General features: G+C 31.9%; 1 protein-coding gene across 5 annotated transcripts in view; it reads right to left on the bottom strand.

The window, feature by feature from the left end:
- The window catches only part of LOC112764595 (protein SABRE), a 30,083-nt gene extending 7,044 nt beyond the window's left edge, over window positions 1-23,039 (bottom strand). The window contains exons 1-17 of one of the 5 annotated variants that reach the window (XR_011875170.1): window positions 22,732-23,039; window positions 21,680-21,791; window positions 20,531-20,821; window positions 20,023-20,285; window positions 18,990-19,203; window positions 16,723-16,893; window positions 16,542-16,619; window positions 14,659-14,925; window positions 11,741-13,840; window positions 8,298-10,287; window positions 8,124-8,221; window positions 6,975-7,325; window positions 6,025-6,143; window positions 4,832-5,084; window positions 4,116-4,343; window positions 3,014-3,082; window positions 2,036-2,108 (exon numbers count right to left, since the gene is read on the bottom strand). Coding sequence is in view for 3 of the 5 variants with exons in the window: in XM_025810272.3 (XP_025666057.1) it covers window positions 2,036-2,108; window positions 3,014-3,153; window positions 4,116-4,343; window positions 4,832-5,084; window positions 6,025-6,143; window positions 6,975-7,325; window positions 8,124-8,221; window positions 8,298-10,287; window positions 11,741-13,840; window positions 14,659-14,925; window positions 16,542-16,619; window positions 16,723-16,893; window positions 18,990-19,203; window positions 20,023-20,285; window positions 20,531-20,821; window positions 21,680-21,791; window positions 22,732-22,802 (6,819 nt within the window). In the remaining 2 variants the exon portion in view is untranslated. Of the gene's footprint in view, window positions 1-2,035; window positions 2,109-3,013; window positions 3,154-4,115; window positions 4,344-4,831; window positions 5,085-6,024; window positions 6,144-6,974; window positions 7,326-8,123; window positions 8,222-8,297; window positions 10,288-11,740; window positions 13,841-14,658; window positions 14,926-16,541; window positions 16,620-16,722; window positions 16,894-18,989; window positions 19,208-20,022; window positions 20,286-20,530; window positions 20,822-21,679; window positions 21,792-22,731 lie in introns of those variants that run through there. The other 4 variants (XM_025810272.3, XR_011875171.1, XM_025810273.2 and 1 more) reach the window with 4 other exon arrangements.
- Between the last annotated feature and the right edge of the window lie 51 nt (window positions 23,040-23,090).

Below are 23,090 nucleotides of genomic sequence, written 5' to 3'. Positions count from 1 at the left end.
CAATGAAAATTTTAAAATTGTAGTTGATTTGCTAATAAGTTACTAAATCTATTAGGATTAGTTCCTAATAAGTTACTAAATCTATTTGCTACACATAAATGAGTAGTTTAAAGCAAGAGATAATGATAAGTTAAGGAAAGTGAAGAATGATATTAGTTGGTTATAACTGATACAATGTACGAAACCAAACAATAAAATAAATGGTAAGTTACACTCACACTCCTTAAAGTTTATCAAAATTACACACCACCCTCTATTTGACTAGTATACATTCACCTCCCCTTTATTGCATCATCAAATTGAAATGGCATTAAAAATAGGTTGAAAAAAAAAAGTCACTTTTAACCCGACAATCTCTATGCATATAAAACTCATCAAGAAAGCAGAAGAATCACAAAAACTTTGTTTCTTTTAACATTGTTATGAAGGGCATTTTTGTCATTCTAATTGAATAAAACAAAATAAAATAAAAAGAATATTAATACACATGTGACAAGCATGTGTATAAGGATCTGTTTAAAACAAGGGAGGTGAATGTATACTGGTCAATTTACCGTAGAAAATAAATCATTTAGGTTCAGGGTTGCCAAAGTACTTTTTCAACCGGTGCCCATAATGTATTTTGTTTTGTTTTCTTTGAGCTTTATCTTGAAATACAAGACATTGATTAAGGTAGGATCCATTCAAAAGGAGTCACAATAATTAAACTGGAACAAACTTGGATTCATTGAAAAGGGGAAATCAGGCAGCATAACTTTCATGTTGGTCATCTTAGCTAGTTCTCAAGGATTCCTAGGCAAAATTTGCCGAAAAAAACTGGTAGCAATAATGTTACAAATCATGATATCTTTCCACTAATGGGACCATAACAGTTAGCAGAGTCCATTTAAGGTGGTTTCAATGTCTTTTGAAAGCTAATAAAAATTATAATTTTGCCAAAAAAAAAAGGGTGCAAAACAGTAGTTCCAGAACCACTTATCCAACAATTCTCTCCATTTGCAAGCTTGTGAATTCTCTATTTCAACAATTCTCTCCATGCCAGGATTCCTAAAACTTACCCAAGTGGGGTTAGCAGCGGACAGTTTTGCAGAATGCAGCATTAGAGTTTATTATTAGGATTTAACTCTTAGGGATACTCTCATTCTCTCATCTTTAAGTAATAGACTTGAACGAAATGATTAAAACAACATAGCAGTGATAGATGGATCGAAGACAGAAGCACGACGAGGTGATCATTGAGGCAGCAGATGCTAGAGGAGGCAGTGGATGTGTAGTGGAAACGACTGTGGATGAATAGTGTAGCAAACTTAGGGAAAAGAACAAAAATGTAGAAAATGCAAGAGATGAAAAGTGGTTGGATGGAGAAAATAAGACTAGGTTTGGAAAGAGGACAGCAAGGTCATATTTAAAACTCTTTGCTATGATTTAATTTTATCCTGATTCTTAACACATGTAAATTACATTATCTTAGTAGGAATCTTCTAGACTCTCAATCACGTGATGATAATGCTCAAGTGAGCATCTAATGAACTCATTATAAAGTCAACCAACAATGATTGTGAAGTTTGCGATAAATCAACTTAGGATAGATAGTGGTGTATTTATTCCCTCCAGCTCCATATGGTATGTGTAAGAATAACTCGTAAGGCTTATCTTATGAAGACTTGTTAGAAAGAACATGACCGTGTAGTTTATAACTAGCCATAGACCATATTAAGAGGCTCCTATGGGTTCGGGTAAAGGATTTATGATGTTCTAAGGTGTATTAAGTTATGTGTATATTCATATATGAAGTGTTCATCTATATTACTAGGACTTGATTGTGGATAATAGATGTTTTGGATGCTTGAAAACTGAATGCTTATATGTGGCTAATTTATAATGTTGTGATTTGTTGATGATTTGGAACCATTTAATGTGTTAGATATATTGACAACTAACAGAATTTATGACTCAAAAATAATTATGTTACCAATCTGTTCATTTAATCTATCTCTAGTATTTTAAAACAAAAGAACCTGAAGGAAACACTTACCTGAAAAAGTTCAAAGGGAGCTTTTCCATCCTTTGGTTGTCCTTGTCTTGCATCAAGCCTAAGCATCACTTTTCTGGTGGAAGCAAACATATTCGAAAATAAGGAAAACATGAAAAGTAAGGCATTGGAATTTTATTTGTTATCGTTTATACCTAAGTGGATTCTAAGAAAATATATAAAGATATTCCTTGAATTGCTTGTATTAATTTGGAAGTTCATTAAGCCTTTATGTACAACTAGAAAATGATTGTAGTAATACTGTAATGTTTACTACAAATATATTACAACTATCTGTGCACATGAACTTACAGGTTAATGAGCACATTTTATTAATATCTATTTATGTTTCAAACGCTTAATCTAATTCTATAACATAGAATTCAAATGTTTCGATTGTTTAAAATGTTGAGGAAATGTTTACACAAGTACCAATTGTGAAGGTCAAGCAAAATTTAATGGCAAATCATTTTTCTATTATCGATATTCTAGTTGTCTATCATCATATTCACCTTTTTATACATATGTAGCTGGATATAATTACCAAGAATGTCCCCAAAAGTGAAAGTAACATATAAAAGATAACAAAAGAAGTATTCATTCTCTAGAAAGCTTGGATTTGTGAAAATAGTTTTATCCAGGCTTAAGAGATGGTAAAGAAAATAGAAACATTAGAAAAATTATCAAAAAAACATGTTGGAAAAGCTCTATTACATTGATTTTGAATTCTTTATTTTTTGTTATGATTTTTGCATTAGAAGTATGCCTTATACTCCTTACTTTCTCTAGTTATGTCTCTTTATTCCAAGACAATTCTTTTCAATTATTAAAAATTAAGTTATATCAAATGACTAAGATAATTACTGGAATGACAAAACTAATACTGCAACAACTAAATCTTGCCCAGTAAAATAGTATACCCTAGAAAGTTGTCTTGTAAGCACCAATAGGTACAAGAAAATTCCAGAGAAAAGTACATACTTTCCCCATTCAGACGGAGGATTCCAAGCTGCCAAAACTGTATCAGACTTGGCATTAGCCAGACAATTTCTGAAAACAAAGTATTTTGTTGTGAAATGAGAAATGCCCACATCCTTGAAATCCCGGTCAAAGTCGTAAATCTAAGTGGTTAGCAGAAAAAAGAAATCGAATTAGCATATTCTTGAAAATTCAGACAAAAGAAAAAATGAATTTTAGAAGTTAGAAAACACGAACATGAAAATAAAGGAAGATCTGTGTAAGTATTCTACTGTCCCTTTCCCTCATAACAATCAAGAATAAGACATTACAGTAGCTTAGGTTTTGTAGTCCACCTAAGGAAGTTGAATGAGAAAATTCAAATCTTTTTGCATTTAAAATTTATTTAGTACATATACATAAAAAGCAAGACTTTAAGGATATGTTTGGAAGATTTTGATACAATGGGAAGAAGACACTAACAGGATGGTAGAAAAACAAAGTAAAAGGAATGGATTCCCTTATTTGGTTATGCAATGAAAAAATGGATGACTTCTTTCAATAGTTACATACTCTTGTTCAACCCTCCCTTCCCCTCCATTGAGTTCCCAATTTGGTGAATTAAAAAAATGAAACTTTTGAGTGGAGAGGGACACATTGTTCGTTCTTGGCCATCCCACCACATTCACTAAAGTGTCTTGTAATCATAGTTCATTTAAATCTAGCCAGTTATACCACTTATCCCATTGCAACTCTCCTATTGTGTAAACTCATTTGGGAACTCATTGATTCCTCCTTATTTGATAGGATACGGTTTCCACTTTGACCACATTCCATATATGGCGAGGTGATGAGTCTCCAAATGAATACACACAAAATAAGTTGTTCTATCAATATTCTAGTTGACTTATCACCATAGAATGAAGAGTGCCTCTTCCCTTATTTTCACCCAATCTTATTATAATAAAGTGATGAGTGCAAATGAGCACACTAAAGAAGAGTCATTCAATCATTAACCTATTTCTATTTGATATTATGATAGAAGTTCACATTTAAAAATATTTTTCAGTGAACAAACTAAATTATAGAATGAGACACACATTAAAGCTTGCAGAAAAGAACTTACCATGTCATTAATCTCAACTTCAGCAAAGGATTTACCATGAATAAGCATGCTCCAAACAACTTTATTGATTTGCAAAGATAAGTGCATGGCATGGGAGGGACTTTTGCTCTTTTTTTCCTTTTCCATTAGTTGCAATTGGGCAGCTTTTTGCAGAGCAACTCTTAGAGATGCATATGCTTCCTTCCTTGCTTTCTTTGCAACTACAAGTTCTTTTCTCAATTCTTGGATCTGCCAGCAGAATAGGACTACTTCGATTACAAATGGAAATTTGTTCTTCACAAAAATATGCACAAGTACATATGTTGTCAAGATTCAAATTATTGTTCCCTAAAATTGACCATATTTGTGACTTTAATCATATGTATACTAATAAAGAAATTCAAAATCAAGAATTGATTACAAAATTATATATAAAAATAATAAAAATTTATTTATTTATGATATTTTATTATTTGTTGTCTTCAACATTATGTGGAGACTAAAGGTAAAAAATACTTAATAAATATTAAATTGAAATATGAGATTATCAAATATATTTAACAAAGAAAATTTCTTTAAAATGACAATTAATATACGTCTATACCATATGGAATAATAAGATCTGTAAAACAAATTTAGTTAATAGAAAAAACCTAAATTTAAAAGACAAACATTTATAATTGGAGTCAAGCTACCAGGTCACGAAATTCTATGGATTATTAATAAGATTTACTTACCAACAAAGGTATCCCACCATCTATCATCCAGCACTCATCTTCCTTTTCTAGAGTCTGGTCACCAATATTGTCGCACCAAAGAGATAATTTCCCTATATCATCAATAAGCAACCTCTGTTTTCTCTCTACCACTTCAAGATTGATTTTTTCAAGTTCAACCTCTTCAATCCCATCAGGAACCACCTCATCTGCTGCTTCCTCTTCCACAATATCATCATCTTCAACAGAAAGTGATAGGCTACTTTTTTGAGGCCTAAATTGTGTACAATAATATACTCAATTTTTTTTTGAAGAAACTTTTCATATAAATAGAAAATATCTTGAATTTTATTTAAAGGAAAAAGAGCATCAAAATATATATAATTACATAACTAATCTACCCAGGTTATGTATTATTAAATATCAAATCCATCAATAAGAAGCATATTTCACAAAAAATAACATAGAAAATGAACAATAGAGGAAATCAATATAAAAGTTTTCAAAGAGGAATTTTGTAGTGTCCTCAAACATCAAGGACTGCAAAAAGAAAACATGACACAAATATGTAATGGGTGACGTAAAGTAACCCCAAAAAATAATAGTGATCCTAGCTACACAGCACATATAAGTTTCAACAACCAAATTTTATGGTACTATTAAGTTTGACACAGTAATAAAAGATATAAACATACATCAGTATGTAAAGTAGGTAAACAGATAGAGAAACATCACATAGAATACTTTGAAAATTTGATACATCTTTTGATCAATAATTTGTATTTAAATACATTAATTCAAAAGTGAATTACCAATAATTTGGTGCATAGTTTTTTTTACTGTGGCAAGCAAAAAAAAATTCTTATATGAAACTAGAGCATATTTAATGCATGCTCTAGGAATATTCAAACCATTTTATTTATAGTATCAAAAGTTATATAAAAAAACATAAGAATGAGTACCTAAAGCACAAACTAAACATGCTATAAGAGTATACAATATTTATTAAACATAGAAAGGATCAAGGAGTATAAAGGTAGAGGGAGATTCTTGCACACAAAAACATCCTTAGACATACTCACAATAAAAGTGGATTCTATTAACGTTATTCAAGGTTTTAAACACTCCCCCAAAACTGTTATGTGAGTATGCCCATGATGATTGCTAAACATGTGTCCAGATAAGAAATTTTTTGACATAGAAATGGATCATACTTTGGAATGCGTGCAAAAAGAAGATTGCTTAGTACATCCATCATGACTTGAAATTGGCGAGATGTCATTATTGCTGTTATATTGTGAGAATTGAATTTAACCTCTTTCAAGGGCTTCACCTGCAGCAAGGATGCAAAACTTGTCAACAAATTACAGACATAATTTTTTTACTTAATTAAATACTATTTGACAACTATTATCCATCGATGTTAATTTTTCTAGTTAAGTTCTTACACAATTCCTATATGAAGGCTTATTACAAGTTTGTTAGTTGGGTCACAAGCATTTATCTGTCTTTATGCATGGAAGGGGTGTATTATAAGTCTCTTATTGTGCTAGGCCCACTCAATTCAATTGGATATCTTATTTGGGAAACAATACAAAATGAGACACTTGATTATGGAAGACAACATTTGATTGACAAGAATGTCATCGAGGAAGATTTAAGGGTTCCTTGAAGTGAACAAGCAAGGTACGAGTGTATTGCGTATGAATTCTAGTCCAGTTGAATTTAAAATATAGTGTTACATATGTATATATTTATACATGTACATGCACAATTGAACATGAGGAAAGAACTCGCGAACATCAAATTACCTAGGAATCAAATCATTCTATCTTGCCGGAATTATTAAAAGATGCATGATATACATATGATTAATTCTAAGATATATGTACACGTTACAGAGTAAAGGCCTAATTTGGTCAATTAAGTAGCAAGCCTGTTTTGTTTCGATCCATAAAACTTCAAAAAAAGATTCATTTATGCCATGTGGTGTGCATGCCACATGGCACACTAATGTGTCAATTAATACGACAAGTTAACAAAATTGTAATGGTTACCTAATGATTAACCGTTTAGAATAAATTGTCTTATGAGATGTAACCTAAGGAACTAAATTAACCCTTGAAATTTCAGGCATTTAATATCTAGGTGGGGAAAAAGATACCTTGAGTTCGTTTGTACATCCTTTGTGCCTCGTGTATTGGAAGTACATATCACAAGGCATAAAAACTCTCTCAAGAAGAGCACCTGTACGCATTACTTTTGGAGAACCTCTAAGAATTTTTGGAAGCCATTGTACTCCAGCACCAAGATCAACATCTGTTGGCGCAACATGGGCCTGCACATGCTCCAACATAACAGACATCTCCGTTCTTTTCCAAGCGATTTCAGGTACAACAGTAGGCAGTTCTTTAGTGCTAAGTTGTTGCTCAATCATTTCCTGACCAACTTGAAGGACCGATTGAAATGATTGGGCCAAGACACGACCACTAACAGCAGCAAGTAAAAATCTACCCTGAAAAGTTATGATACGAATTAGTCTTCTAGGATTGATCTCCATATTTTTCTATATTTTTTTCTACATTTCAGGATTTGTTTATTCATTTCTTCAGTAATTTAGGAATAGGGATTATAGATATTATAAAAAAGGCTTAATACATTATATTGTATATTACATCCCATCTCTACAAAATATACTATATCAACTTTGATATTAATCATCTTTACTCTTTCTTTTCTTCATTTACTACATAAAATTTATAATCTTAACATGGTCTATTGGTCATCCTCAGTGACTTATATGTCCATTATTCTATAGTAAAGTTTCTTATAATTTAGAAATCCTTTATTGTTCCTCCATTGGTATTCTTTGATACTTATCTTGAATATATCTCTTTCTTATCACTCATATTGCAATTTGTCTTTTGTCATGACTGATAAATTTTAGAAATTCCTATGACAATGGAAAGAATGATTTCTTCCAAAAGCTTATACTAGGTATAAGCACATTAATGATTTCATACTTTAACACATCCCTTGGAAAAAAGAAAACAACATGTGGGCTAAAAGCTTGGACTTTTTAATGAGAAATTGAATATATTACACGAACCAAATTCAAATAGATCTTAACAAAAAAGCAGAGTTGGCTGCTACTTCTAAAAGTAAGATCTTTCGAAATAATCAAAAATAAAAGAGAAAATATATATCGTGTTAATATCAATTAAAGTTTCTAGTCATGGGAATGAATTTTCCTTAAGCAAACCAATTTTGGCCATTTAACTCAATTCAAAATGCATAAATAATTGGGACTTACATTTGCATCCTCTGAGTGCAGATTAAATTGTGGCTCAATAACATTCACCATGAAATGTCGAGTCCCTTCTGTTGAATCTTCTGTATTTTCCTTTTTTGCTGGAAATAAATGAATTAGTGAAATAACATAATTACTCAAGCAAAAGGTTATCAGCAATATATATATGATACTCACCAGGTGTCAAGTTGTCCACCTTAGTCAAATCTGGTGGCTTTGGAAGTGATCCAGAAGTCTCAGTGGTTTGAAAAGAGGAAGAGTCTGATATATTACTAGCGGGAGGGCATTTAGAAATCTCCTCTTGATGGTTTTCTTGAACTCTATCATCCTTATTAGTTTTAGTTCCAATCGCAGCATCATGATGGGTTTCAGCTTCTGATTCTTTATTGCTTTCAACTACTCCAACTGCATCTTGATGGGTTTTCGCTCCATTATTTTGCTGGTTTTCAGCCCCCTGATCTTGTTGGTTTGCATTAGTACTCACATCATGTTGTTTGGTTTTCTCAAGAAGCTTTCTCCGTGCATACTGTCGAGATGGAGAAGGTTTGGAAGGTGCAGCAGCTTTAGCTAGACAAGCAATCCAGGAGCAAACAGCATCTCTGTTTTCAATGTTCCATAAAATCTTAAGGCAATACACAAACACACGACGACAATTGTCATCTATTATCACACTGTAACCATCATCATCGCTTGGGTCAGACTGCTCATGCTCATCACTTTCATTTCTTTTTTCAGGTTGACCCCGAACATTGGTTGGCTGAACATATTTTTTTCCTGCTTCTTGCCAGGCTAGTAATCTAGCAGGATCAATCTTTGGAGACTGCCTCCTTATAATGAAGTAATCACAAGATAATATGAACCCGTCATCATTATTCTTTTGTATGACAATGTCACCTTCTTTAGAGTTAGCTTTGTCCTTAGATGCAGCTGAAGGTTGAGAGGTTTTTGGTATTATGTTTAGTAATTTAGCAATGCTAGTGGAGTTTTCTTTATCTATAAAAGCTTTGGGCATGTGTAAGTCGACACCTTCATAAACAATTGACAAAAGGTCACGAATGCTTTCAAAATCATACTTCTGCCTACCCCTACTAAAACATACTTCAAACTTCATCTTATTCATCGTGAGGGTTAATCCTTTGGCCAGATCGTCATCATGGAAAGGGATGTTCTTTATGCAAGTTGGTGTGGAATCTATACGGATCATAAATTCAGTCATCACTTTATCCATTGCAAGATTACCAGATCTAAGAATCCTTGGAACTCCAAAACGAGGGAAACGCGAGAACAAACGTAACTTATGTGGAGGGAGGTACATCACGTTACCAAATTTCACAAGCCATGCAAGATCATGAGCACCAAGTTTGATAATTGTGTAAGCAGGTGAAACATTATGAGAAGGACGGGTATTGGTTCCAGCCATTGAGGATGAGGATTGTTTCTCAAACGAAGGAAGAAAGGAGCTGAAATATATGTCCATCCGAAGGGACCAATTGGTGGATCTAAATGGGTCAAATACTTTCTCCCGAGTCTTTCCCTCAGCTGGAAGTGCAAATAAGAAATGATTCATGGGGTCCCCAGAGTCACAATCCCAATCCATTCTAACATCAAGAATAAAGAATGGAGCTTCCAAAAATGCACCAGACACACCTGCTGGAATTTCAGAACCTTGCTTACTTGCCAAGTTTTCCAAACTGCTCACTAGAACCTTGAAATCTTTGGCAGAAGCATAAATTTTACCATCTGACTGATGAATTTCCATAGAGCTTGTTACAATTTCAAGTTTATCAAGCTTTTCATAAGGATTTGAAGTTGCCAAAAGATGAAATTTTGTTTCAGATAACGTTAAAGAGACTTTTCCGTGGATATAGTTTCTCATGTCATCCCACCACGGTAAACTCTTCTCTTTTTTTGGTGGCAAAATAAGTGGACCAGGTTTTATGACACTTAGATTAGCCCTTCGCATTACTACTGTGAAAGCATAACTAATATCAGCGAAAACGGGTTCATAACCCACACCAAATGACACTTCACCCTTTTGAAAATGTATTGGCAAATTTAAATATGACTTCATTGGTGGAGTAGTACCAGTAAGTGATCGAAGCATGGAAACCTTTCTCCATTTTCCAACGTAAACATCCTGAAGCATTTGAGGTTGAAAGAAGGTTGCCTAGTTGAAACAATAGAAATATGATCAGATTGAATATCAAGTAGACAATCTCCCAACTGAAAATCATATTGAGTTAAAGTGGTAGCAAACTTATTTCTTTTCAGTTGCAAGTAATATGAAACAATATTTCATTTTCATATTTATTACATAATTAGGATCCTTTATCATGGATCCTTCTTCCAAAAGTTTATGAAAGAACAAGAACATGTTTTATATCTAACATGCCCACTCATTTAAGTCCTATCAGTTTGAAGTGCAAATCATGCACAAATATGTCGTATATTCTGTAGTATTTTAAATTTTATTTAAAAGTTTCAAATAAAAAGTTACACTATAAAATATTGGCAGCTAAACATATCAATTTATTAGCAAATTTGTACTAATTTTTGTGAGGGTTCAATTGAGCACTAATGGTTATGTGGACAAAAAGACAATGGTTAAACTAGCTAGTATCTTGTTTTTTTAGTTAATTATTTATTTTTTCATATTTCATAACCATTATTATTCCAACAAGACATAATTTCTTTATAACTAAATATCGAGCTCCAATATTTATCCCTATATAATTCATTTATCAATTATCAATTATACAATTTCTAAGATTAAAAATGTGCCATTAAATATTGACACTTTTATATTTCAAGTTGGTGTTCTCTTGCTCTACATTATTTTGTCTGAGGCTCCAAAAAATAGAGACTACTACTATTTTTCCATAACTGTCAATTGGCCTCATTAGTGATCCCTAATGTAATTAAGGAAGTGCATTCTACAATAGCAATAGCATGATATTTAAAGTTCATATCTAGATAAAATTCCAAGTTAATAAGCTAAAGGTAAATAAATACTCAAACTTTTTGTCAGTTAAGAGTATGTTGTTTGTAATTTTGAGTGTCTATTTAATCGCAACCATAATAATATCACAAAAAAAGGAATGCTAGATAAAGAGATTATTTGCGAAGGAAAAGGAAAGTAGCTAATGAATATAGTGAACACTATAATGAAAAAGAGTAAACATAAAAACCATATACTAAAATGGAAGAATTTTCAAATATTATTACAAGTTTATATGGTTTTGATAAAGTTTGAATATAAATTATTTATCTTTGTTTTCCTATTGTTGGTTCTTTTATTTATCATAAATAAATAGTATTTTTAATTTAGTTACATAGTCATTTATTTCTAAGTATTCTAACTATATTTTTGAAATTATTTTTATATATACTTGTGAGATATACAGATCCCCCAATCACATTTTATTTGAAGGATGAGAATGGTATGAACTGAATTTTGGACCATTTATTATAGAAGTTCCAATTTGTAAAACACCATAAGCTATTAGTTGAAATAGCATTAAAAGAACCTATTAAACCTTAACTTGGTGGTAAAAATATGAAATCAACTTAATGAAAAAGATATAAAGAATGATGAAAGAAATCAGGATTGTCAATATTACCTGCTGAGCTAAGACAACGCTGCCTTCACATCTGCCAGAACTTCCAGAGAAAAGAGGATATGTGTAATCACGAATCTGGGCGACAAGAGAAGCAGTGCGTAAGACAATGTTTGCTCCAAACATTCGCGAAAATGGTATATTATGTTTAAGAATGATAGGATCAAGCTTCTTTAGAAGTTCAATCATCCCATCTTCTCCACCATCAATTTTTGTCAAGGTTACATCCAAGTCTGATGCAGATAACGTCAAAAGGGAAATCCTTGAAGCACTCGGTTTGAAACCAACTTGAAAGCCAGCATCTTTATAAGCACCTGAACCTTCTGATAACACTAGGCTCTGACATGCCTGATAGTATTGTTGGAATGATTGTTTATAAATTTCTTCCCTCATAGAATTAATAGTTGAAGAGTCACTTGCATTAACTTCAATATCATTACCATCAACATTCTTTCCTTGAGAAGAATTAACAGTAGTAGTATCATCATTATTAGATTTCGACCCTTGATTGGCCTTTGATACAAATTCATCAAGGAAGTTCATCCGAACAGCTAGCTCGCCCACTTCCCTTTTTAGCAGATGATAATGTTCATCGAGCCATCCTTGGATAGGTTCTTCCTCAATATCAAAAGTTAGCTTGCGTATGAAAAGCTTTAGGCATCCAAACTTTACCCCTGAACTAGGTTTCTTGACTTTAGAACTCTCTTTCTTCACAGGAAAAATTATACTAGTCTTAGCAGCAATAATTAGCTTCAAAGCTCTCAACATATCCTCAAGAGCATCATCAATAGCTCGGAGTTGCAGTCTATATGGCATACAAATTTGGATATCAAGTCCTTGAATTACCCAATCCAAGGTTGGGCCAATAGATGAGCTAATAGATTTACTAGGAATTCGTGAAATTTGCATTCGACTACTCTTGATGATTCTAGCCCCATTAAAACCAAACATAAGTCCTTCGAGGAGCACTCCTATGCGAGCATTCTCAGAGAAAATTGATTGCACCTTAACTGTTGCTTCAACTCCATCTCCCAACCCAGCAGATATATTTAGCATTTCTACATCAACTGCAAAAATTTGTTCTTTCTTCTTCTTCTTCTCAACATGTCTTGGTTCTGGTATTGGAGCATCTTTAGCTTTAGACAAATCTTCAACATTCTCATTACCTTGCTCCTGAAGCTTGCTATTATGCATTACAGATTTCAATCGAAGAACAAAATCCATCAGTGATATTTGTAAATCGGGCTCCCACCTCACAGTAATGTCAGTAACACTAAAAAGTGACCTGGTACTATTCTCTTTAACGCCACCTGAGCGTTGTAGAAACTTGGCATTCTGCATATCAAATAAAGCCACCTTTGTCACTGGCCTATCATTTTCCTCTATGTATTCCTCATAATTGGATCGAGTCCTTTCAAGTTCTATTTGAGTGGATTGTTTTTCCTTATTTAAACACAACTTTGTATGAACAATTTCAAGAGAGATAGAGTACTTAAGCTTTGGGTATTCACTATTGGACATTACGCTTGCAGTGCGCAGGGTACCATCAGCTGATTCGGTTATTACAATCCTACCACCTTGTGAACCATAATTGACTCGCTTGGGATCTGGAATAACTGCATTTTCCAATTCGGTCTCCCCAAATATATACAGTGAACATTGTTCCAGATTGCATTTCACCAATTTAGCTCCCTTTCCAGACGGAGGTTTTGGTGGAGGAGGCTTTGTGATCTGAGTTGATTTCTTCTTTGAAGCAGATAAGCTTTTTAATAATGCTTGCAAGGGCATTGCTACTGCTATTAATGGTTCTACACGCTTTACAGATACAACAACTCGCACATTATTTATAGTAACTGATAAACTTTGCATACCCTTAGAACTGTCTTCTTCGGAGGATTTCGTGTCCATTTTGTCCCAGTCCAAACTGACCTTTGTAATTTGCATAATGGAGCCAGAGTTTGTTTCCATGCCAAGAAAGCTTTCTTCCAGGCACTTTTTATATTCATCATCCAAGCTAAGATTTATTTCACCAAGTTCAAAGTGTACAGTAGTCCCCATATGTGAAATGTTGTTTGCAACTAGATGCGATGATTGTAAGCAACCCTAGATTTTGAAAATAGTAAATGGATGCTTGCCAATGAATGTTTTGACAAAAATCTTTAAGCTAACAAATATGGCTAAGACGTATTAAAAGATAACGTCATCCAAAACAGCATATCTTGAATAAACATTAGTGGAGATTTAAGGAGCTAAATAAATGTAAAAAAAAAAAAAAATCAAACACAAACCACCGAGTAACTTAATTTCCTACAATAAAAATTATCAATTAATGCCCTTTAAAGAAAACTAAAATCCAGCAACAGAAAATGATCCTTTGGAGCTTGAAAATGTAGAGCAATACATGAAAAGGAAAACAACAACTGCAATAAGCTCACAATAATAGAAAATGATCCTTTGGCTATATCGTGTTATGTTGAATAAGCCCTTGCTTGTTGGAGTAAATAAACTAGAAACACTATTTATATAGTTGTTATTAGAAAATATATACATATTGCACGCATACTTTCATGATTAAGTATACTTGTCTATCTAAGACTTCATGTTTCTAATGCCACACATTAAACACATGCTCAATAAACTTAGATTCATGAATTGTTCTCAACAAAACTCAAATTATATCTATGTACCCGATGCATGAATTGTTCTCAATAATACTTGATCCGAATCTTTTTTATTTCTTAAACAAGTCATTTAATTCAGGACTGACCAACGCACCCAAGACATCCAAAAAGTCATATTTGAAATGAAATTGGTTGTTAATTACAAAATGTGAGAAATCTAATAATTTTCAAGATAATGTTTCAACATTTAAAAAGTTTCTATTTTATGAAATAGTGATAACCATATTCATAAGCACTCACATAGTACGCCGGAGATCCAGCCATATCAAAAAGCATTATTGTCACCTCAGGAACTGACACCGTACATTTCCACTTGATAGCCATTTTATCAGTAGATTTTGTTTTTGGTTTTGGTTTTGGTTTTACAACAGAAGAATCTTCTTGAAGAACCATTCTTTTCTTCTTGGACAAATGGAGAAGCAACCAATGCCTTAACCTGTTAGTTAGGATATTGCATTGAAAACCTTCGAGATTAATTTCAATTTCAGCTCTAATAGGTGACAATGACTGAAAAAAAAAAACAAAAAAACCAAATTGAAGGATCAGTGTACCCAAAAACTACAAAGAATCGTAAATCTACAATATATAATATATATTGAACAACACCATAACACATGGAACCCAAAAGGGAAAAGTTGCAAGAATTAGATTACACATGTACTTTTGTTTACAAATAGAACAATAATAAGTATTATTAAAAAGGAAAGGGTATGCAAAGATATGAAGGATGAATGATCCTTGTTAAAAAAATTAGCAAAACAAGAACCTATAGAAAGAAAGACACACAAAAAACAATCAGAAAAATAAATATCCCCCTAAAGTGATCATGCTCCATGATTCGGAATCACATATTTTATAGTTTCCTTATTAGAATGCTTTTCATTAAAACCAAGAGAGTTATGCTTCAGTTAAATACCCTCATTTTTTGTCTTTCTTCCTTCTAAGAAAACCAATGAGGCTAGTCAGCAAGAACTAGTCTGTACTTTATGGCAATAGAGTAGTTAAATGCAAAATATGAAATCTTTTGATAAAGTTAGAATCCTCTAAGTAAAAATGAGGTGAGAGGATTTATAAACCTCACAATCCTTTTTTTTGTGTGTTATAAAGTTTAAATAAGCTCTTGTCTGTTACTATTAAACATAAGTTATAATTCATAAAAGACTAAAATATGCTAATTTTAAAGCAGTTAGTGGATGGTTATAAAATAAACATAGTAGATCGATCAAAACTTGAATAAACATAATGGAAATTAAGTAGTAGTACTTTCGTGATAATTAGTTTATTCATTTTGATTTGTAATTAATTATGTACATATATAAATTTTAAAAGGTAAGGATCTGTTTACTCTCATTGTAAATTTTGTTTAGTTATACAGTAAAATAACTTTTAGTGTTGGATTATACATCAATAAAGTGGTAAGATGAAAATTAAACAGCTTCCAAATTTTATAAAATTTTAAATTGATCTATGTGGTGAAATATCTTAACTTAAATATTAGATTGATAAAACTCACAATTCTTGGAAAAAAACAGAACAAAAGTTATTTAATGGTACAAGTTAACAAGACTTACACTTAATGTAATTGTAAGCTAATCCTGACCCTTGGTAAAATATGCTTATGGAAATTATAATGTTTTTCATTCAATTTAGAGAGACTAATAGATACTTACTGAAGGCAATCCATGTGAATAGATCAACTTTTCTAATCTTGTAACATTCAAATATTAGATTTCTATCACATTAATCCATAACCATAACTAATATGGTAAAAATATTATTTACATGAATAATGTGATAATTGTTTTCAATTAATTTAGGGCCAATTTTATGACTAACATTGTTGGAAGACTAATATGGTGAACAAAATTTTATTAGGGACTAAACTATGGTTTTGTTATGAAGTATATTTCATACCAAAAGGACTATATTGAATCCTACCATTAATGGGAGAGCCATTTTAGTCGATGACCTATAAGTACTTTTGTAGATGTTCAAAGAGCCTAGAAGCATACTCTCACCTTGGTAGGAATTTCATGTGCTTCTACTTAATAGATTGATTAAACACAAAAAAGTACCATTTTTGCAAGCACAGAAGATGCTTATGTGGAGTGCAAATTACTTGCCTGTACTGGAACATACACAAAAAATATTAGATCCAACTTGGATATCTCCAACATTGAAGAACCAGCTTCTCTAAGTAGCTGTAGTATCAATCGTACAAAAGAAAACTGTTAGCCAGAAACAAGATGAAAAGAGAAAAATCATATCACAAGAACTTTAATAATTAATAAACATACTCCATACATGAATTTCAGTAAACACCAGTTGGACATCAACTTGTGTGATCTCGCCAACATCCTCAATGGATCGAAATTTGTTGATGTTCAATTGGATACTCGTGATACTGTTTTCAACTAAAATACCATGTTCCCGATGGGTAAATTTTACATCCACTTTTGGCAGGTTGAAGCTGACCTATCAATGACATTATAATTCAATAATTGACATTAAAATTATTTTAATAACCACTATATATAATTTTTTAAAACAAAAATTGATAGATGGTAAAGCAAACAAGTGCTCTTACTTTCAAGAGGGTCTAAAATTGCCAAATTAAATTAACGAAATAAACAAAAGCAAGATACCAAGGCATGAGTTATTAGGTAAAGGTATACACATGCATTTATATTTAAACACATCCCAATTGCAAAAACTTATTAGGCATGAAGTACCAAAGGCCAAGAACTATCTTCCCTAGTTTCGATATTTAACTTTTATTTAGAAGAACTAGGGGAACAAGAACCCAACTCAAGACTACTTAATCATAAAGGCTCTAATATCTTGGCCAAGATTAATTCTCTAAAAAATTTTAATTAAAGAAACATAAATGTTTTTATATCTTACAATAAAAAAGGTTATTTTGAGTAACTTGCAAGAATTCACATTTTTCCCTAAGCAAAATCAGTGTTTAAAAAGGAAATGTCTCTTGTTTTGGGGGAAATTAGACAACCATAAAAATTAGAGTTATCCACAGCATGGCAACTAATAAAGAATGTATTCACATTGTCTATGTATAATGTCTTTTAAAGTTTTTGAATCAAGATTGATCACGAAATGGCCTCAAACAGAAAAAATTGACTTAATTTGCCTAAAGAAGACACTTATAGATGGATAGAAGAAGTATAATGTTTGAGCAAGTTGTCAAAAGGCCAAAAAAAAATTACCCATGCAATTCAACATAAAAGAAGGGCAAAAAAACAGAAAAGAAAAATCGAAGTCTATGGAATTGTTTGTCATAAACAAGAGAACTTTTTAATGAGAAAAAACGGTTAGGAGTTTAATAGTTCATTTATTCTACTATTTGGAACGACAAAAACAAGAAGGGAAGAACCAAAGAAAAGGCGCAAATTCCATAAAATAGTTACACCCGCATTCAGGCTTATATGTGAGTTGATAGAATAGAAAAAAACAAAACCATACTAAGAGTCAAGCCAAAGCACCTAAGAGAGACAATGTTTGGCATTTTCAAAAATACAGAGCCAACACAATACAACTAGGAAAAAATGTTTAGTTAGAAGAAGGGACAACCTACAACTCGTATTTTCAAAAAATACAACTTTGTAACTAGTTGAGATTTCTAACCAAATAGTCTATGTGTTATTTACCCTTTCATGAAAAACATGATGAGCTACTACTAGATATAATAATATGGTGAAACTAAATAACCTAGAAAACATCTAGCATATTTTGAAAGAGAGACTATATCAAAAAGATGTTTATGGTGAAAAGACCGAAGACTTGTCTCAAGCTAAGAAAAGATATCCAAAACATGATATCTACATTTTAAATGCAAGAACAAACCAAAAAGAACTATTAATGAATCAAAGCCTCTAATATCAACATATTTAAAAGTAAGGTTCCTCTAAAAGACTTTTTACTATTTCCCTATGTTAAACATGTTAAACTTTTATGAATAACAAATCATTTAGGTGTGAGAATTATACTACAACCAAAGCTATATAGCAGACTTCCACAAACAATTAGCTTCTTTTCTTTTCCTATAACTTGTAATCATAGAATAATCTATGGTTATAAGGCAAACCCAACACTCACTTCAAGATACCAACTAAATTTTACTTTTAATAAATGGAAAAAGAAGAGTACAAAAAATGATCATAGGTTTAAATAAAAAATATGAACTAATGATTGTCCACAGGGAGGATAATACATTTTCCAGCTCTCTAATCTCTAGATATTTTGGCAAGGTAGATAATAATGAAATATTTAAACATGAATGATAATTAAAGAAATTGTTAAAGTAAGGATAGTTGAAGTAAAATGCACCTCATATATTATATATTGATGTATTCTCTAAGATTTTAATATGTTTTTGTCTTTTTTATTATCTGAGGATAGTTGCAAGAATTCTACCCCACATAAACAGAGAAGTTGTTTATCAAACTTATATATATTTTCTTCTAGTATATAAGGCTTAGAAATGCACATCGTGATTTAAAAAAAAATGCAAAAAGGTTACCAAATAAGTATAAAAAAAAAAATCAAAACCAAACCTTCTCAGGAAATTTAGAAATGTTGGCCGCAAGTTTTTGCTGCTTACTTAATGGCTCTTGTATGCTTATAGAATCTTCACTTGGTGTTGTACTTATATCAGGGGTAGAGTGAGATTCCAAAGAACTCTTTTTCTTAACCAGAATCCCCTCATTCAAATTCACCATGATCTCTCCAATAGAAATATCCACATTCTTAATAATGGTACCTACTTCACTGTCTCCAAAGGATAAAAGAAAGAGAATAGTTAAGGAGCAATGGATGGATAAAATTAAATATTAAGAAAAAAGAAAAATTAAAGTATTTAAATATAAAATTAAATAAGCTCACTACAATGGCAACATCTGAAAAAGCTGGACTTTGTTTTTTTAATGAGTAGCACTCAAACTGGTACTCATTGGTGTATGCAATTCTAGTCAATATGAGGCGTTTCAAAACATGCTCATCCTCTTGAAAAAGCACTCAAAATTCATTTGCTAACAAATTGAAACTCCCAAGAATATGAAGTACTTAAAAACCATATTAGATGACCCCAAGACTAAAATATGAAGCTCCCATCAATATTTATCTGACAACAAAATCAACAACTAGCATTGTTCATAGTCAGAATCCATTGCAATATAACAAAACCAAGGATATTGAAATTGATTGATACTTTATCAAGTAAAACATTTTCATATTAGAATTGACAAATGAGTTAACTTAATGTCCTCACAAAAATAGTTTAAAGACTTGCAAACTAAGAATAATATATCTAAGAAAATATATGATAACAATATTTAAACCAAAGTTCAGGCAAACAATCATCAAGTAAATTAATGTTTATTAGGTAATAGTTTCTCTATGTTATATGTTGTAGACCCTTGTAGAACATTTATTTGAAAAAAAAGAAACTATTACTTTTTCCCTTTGATCTCCTTTCATATCAACTTGTTCTTGTCTTACACACAAGTCCACTTCCTATTTTTCATCCACATATCCAAGAAGTGAAAGATTAATATTTTCTATTAAAAAGTATATCGGAAAGAATAGTACCTATTATGATCAAATTCACATGAAACGTTGAATTTTTCACACATAAAAGAACCAGAAGACTTTTCTGCAGCTGTAGCAGATGCTTGGTTAGGAGCTATGTACCCTTTTCTTGTAGGATTGGACAATTGATCACCCATTTGAGGCCCATGAATACGAACACCAATGGGCAAAATGTTTACCCTAACAAACAATTTTGTTTCAGACCCTTGATCTTTAGATATATCCACATTCAACTCCCTTATCTCAAGTGCAAATTTAGGTGTCTGTGTCATTTAAAAGAGACTCTGAGTGACCCAAAGACAAGCGTCTAAAAAGGTCTAAACAAAAAAAATACAAGCAAGTTTAAATATAAAAGTACACATGATATTTTAAAATTTTATTTTACCTGGCAAAGAAAATAATTCTACTAATAAATTTTGATATATACACACACAGCAGTGTTAAAAATACTACAGTCAACATGAATTTGGGCAAACTAAAAGGAAATTGTAATGATATAAATGCATACCTTTAGAACTATATCTGTCACACAAACAGACAAATATTTGGCAATGTTGCTTATCATTATCCACTTTTTATTCCCCTTTCCCTTTCCCTTTCCCTTGCTTGAACTACGAGCACGGGACTTCTGAGTTTTCTTCTTTGCAGGGCTTTTAATAGAAGGTCTCGTAACAACTTCTAACTTGCATATTGATAGTTGCAATTTTGGATCCAAAGAACTAACACCGGCAACATGTTCAACCAAGGAATGACGCAAGATGATTTTAATTTCACTAACATATACAGATTCCACAGCACCCTGTTCATGTCATAAATCAACATAATAATGCATCAGATTTTGTAGACACAATTCTGGTTCAAAAAAAAAGGTAAAATAAAATAAAATAAATCATTAGAATAAAAGAAGCATAATTTAGGATTTGGAGAATAATTAAAACAAATCAATTGAGCCAAGCGTCTCATAATAAGGATGGACATTGCACAATACTCCATGTATGAATAAATTTGGGAAGGGATAATTAGAAGTTTAGAACCACTTTCAGTGGTAGTATTCTCAATCTATGTCACACAACAAAAACATTAGTTAGAAGGAATGTCACGAACTAAAGTCAGAATTATTTAAGAGTTTGGTATTTTTTTGAGTAAAATACTACATTTCTTTGTTTTATTTTAGAGTTTTTAATTTTTGAAAATGTGAATTTATCTGTCTTCTCTTAGTATCAACTGATGAGTCCAATTATTGTAATAATTCTCCACTCATGGAGTGTCGAGACATGAATGAGTTATAAATAAAAATAAAAAAATTTAATAGTTCCACAGGAAAGTGCTTTGTTTTAGGATATGATTTTTAATTACTTAGATGATGATAATTAGAAATTAATTCTATACAAAATGCAGCAAAACCAACTTTTATTGCACACTGTTTTATAAAAAATTAGTTAATAGAAGGAAGAATCTTGGCCAAATAGGAACTAAGCTCATCATAGCTATTTCATCAAAGATTTGATAGCCTAGGAAATATTACATTTCAGATGAAACTTGGAGAGATTAGAGGAAAATGTTATTTAATTTCTTCAGTCAATATACATCAATTACCCTTGGCATCAAAATTGTTACTATGATAATAAGCTAGTGAGTTAAGGCGAAGAAGAATAACCTTATTAAACCTCACGACAATGTCTCTTATACGATTACATCCACCAACACGAAATCCAACTCTTGCACCCAAAATCTTACTCACAATCCAAACCGAGAATGCACAAACAAATCTGCAGTGGATGCATCATCATAATCAGGTAACAACATGGTCCTTGCATGAAACACTAATTACAAGATAAACAACATAATGACATTTGAACGTTCAATATTAAACCTTGAAGCCTAGTATGTAAATTGATGCATAACTATTTAAGAAAATAAAGAAATTCCCAGGCCTACATGATCAATTAGTCATGATTCATGAATCTCTACGAACTTTAAAGACTCTTGTACAAGGAATTTGATACATGAAATGGAAGACCTTATGAAGGACAATGTTCAGACAACTTCATAAAACAAGCAATGATCCTATTAATTAAACACATGACTGCTCAAACTCCTTGTCAAATTCTTCTTTTTCCAACAAAACCACTCTTTCAAATCTTCAGAATTTTGTTCCAACTATCAAGAGAAAAAAAATACTTTGTAGGGAAAAGAAAACTTCGTCTCTCAATGTAAATCTTGTTAAGCCATGGGAAGACCAAAGTAACCCAGATATCTACTGCAATCAGCTTAGTACAGAGTCTTATGCATGTAAATTTTACACATCCATTTTCACTTTTCCATATGCAATATCTTCACTTTCCACCAATCCAAACTTTGATTCCCAAAAACTAATAACAATCTTTCCCTTCAATTGTAGGAAGTCTCTTCAACAAGAAAAAAAGGACCATCATTAAGCCTAAAAATCACATGGATTTTCCTTCCCATAATCCATTTCATGCCAATGAGGAACAATCATTGCTTACACACATGCACACTTACTAGCAACAAATTTATCAGTTAAATTGATTCCCCAATTTTAAAACGTGCAACAAGAATTTGAATTTAATTCAATCCATTAAAAATTTGTAAACCTTGCATTCATAGCACAAAGGCATAAAAAAGGAACAATAACTGAAAAAATTAATATTCAAAATATAAATTAAAACATTGTTCGGGAGTACTTACAAAAACGTGAAAAACGCTGTAAAACAAAATGAGAAGAACGCAATCACGAAATTAGCAGGAGTAACTTCCATTTTTGACGAAAGGGAAAAATCATGTGTCTATTGATGAAAGGAGAAGAAGAAACACTTAAAATTGAAGTGCTTAGAATTTGTTTGAAAAGAAGGGATTGCGTATGAGGAAAGGGGATTGAGTCTTGAAAAGCGTGGCATTAGGAGAGCGTTGCAGTGTTATGGTTAAGATCCGATCCATTAGGTGGTTGATGATCAAAGGACATGAAAAAGAAGCATATGCATATTCATGCTGCTATCATACTTGTCTTTTGGTAGTGCATGAGAAACAAAATGTAAATCAAGATGATG

The sequence above is a fragment of the Arachis hypogaea genome, chromosome 17, assembly GCF_003086295.3.
Source record: "Arachis hypogaea cultivar Tifrunner chromosome 17, arahy.Tifrunner.gnm2.J5K5, whole genome shotgun sequence".
Taxonomy (NCBI): Eukaryota; Viridiplantae; Streptophyta; class Magnoliopsida; order Fabales; family Fabaceae; genus Arachis; species Arachis hypogaea.
This window is presented reverse-complemented; position numbering and strand designations above follow the sequence as displayed.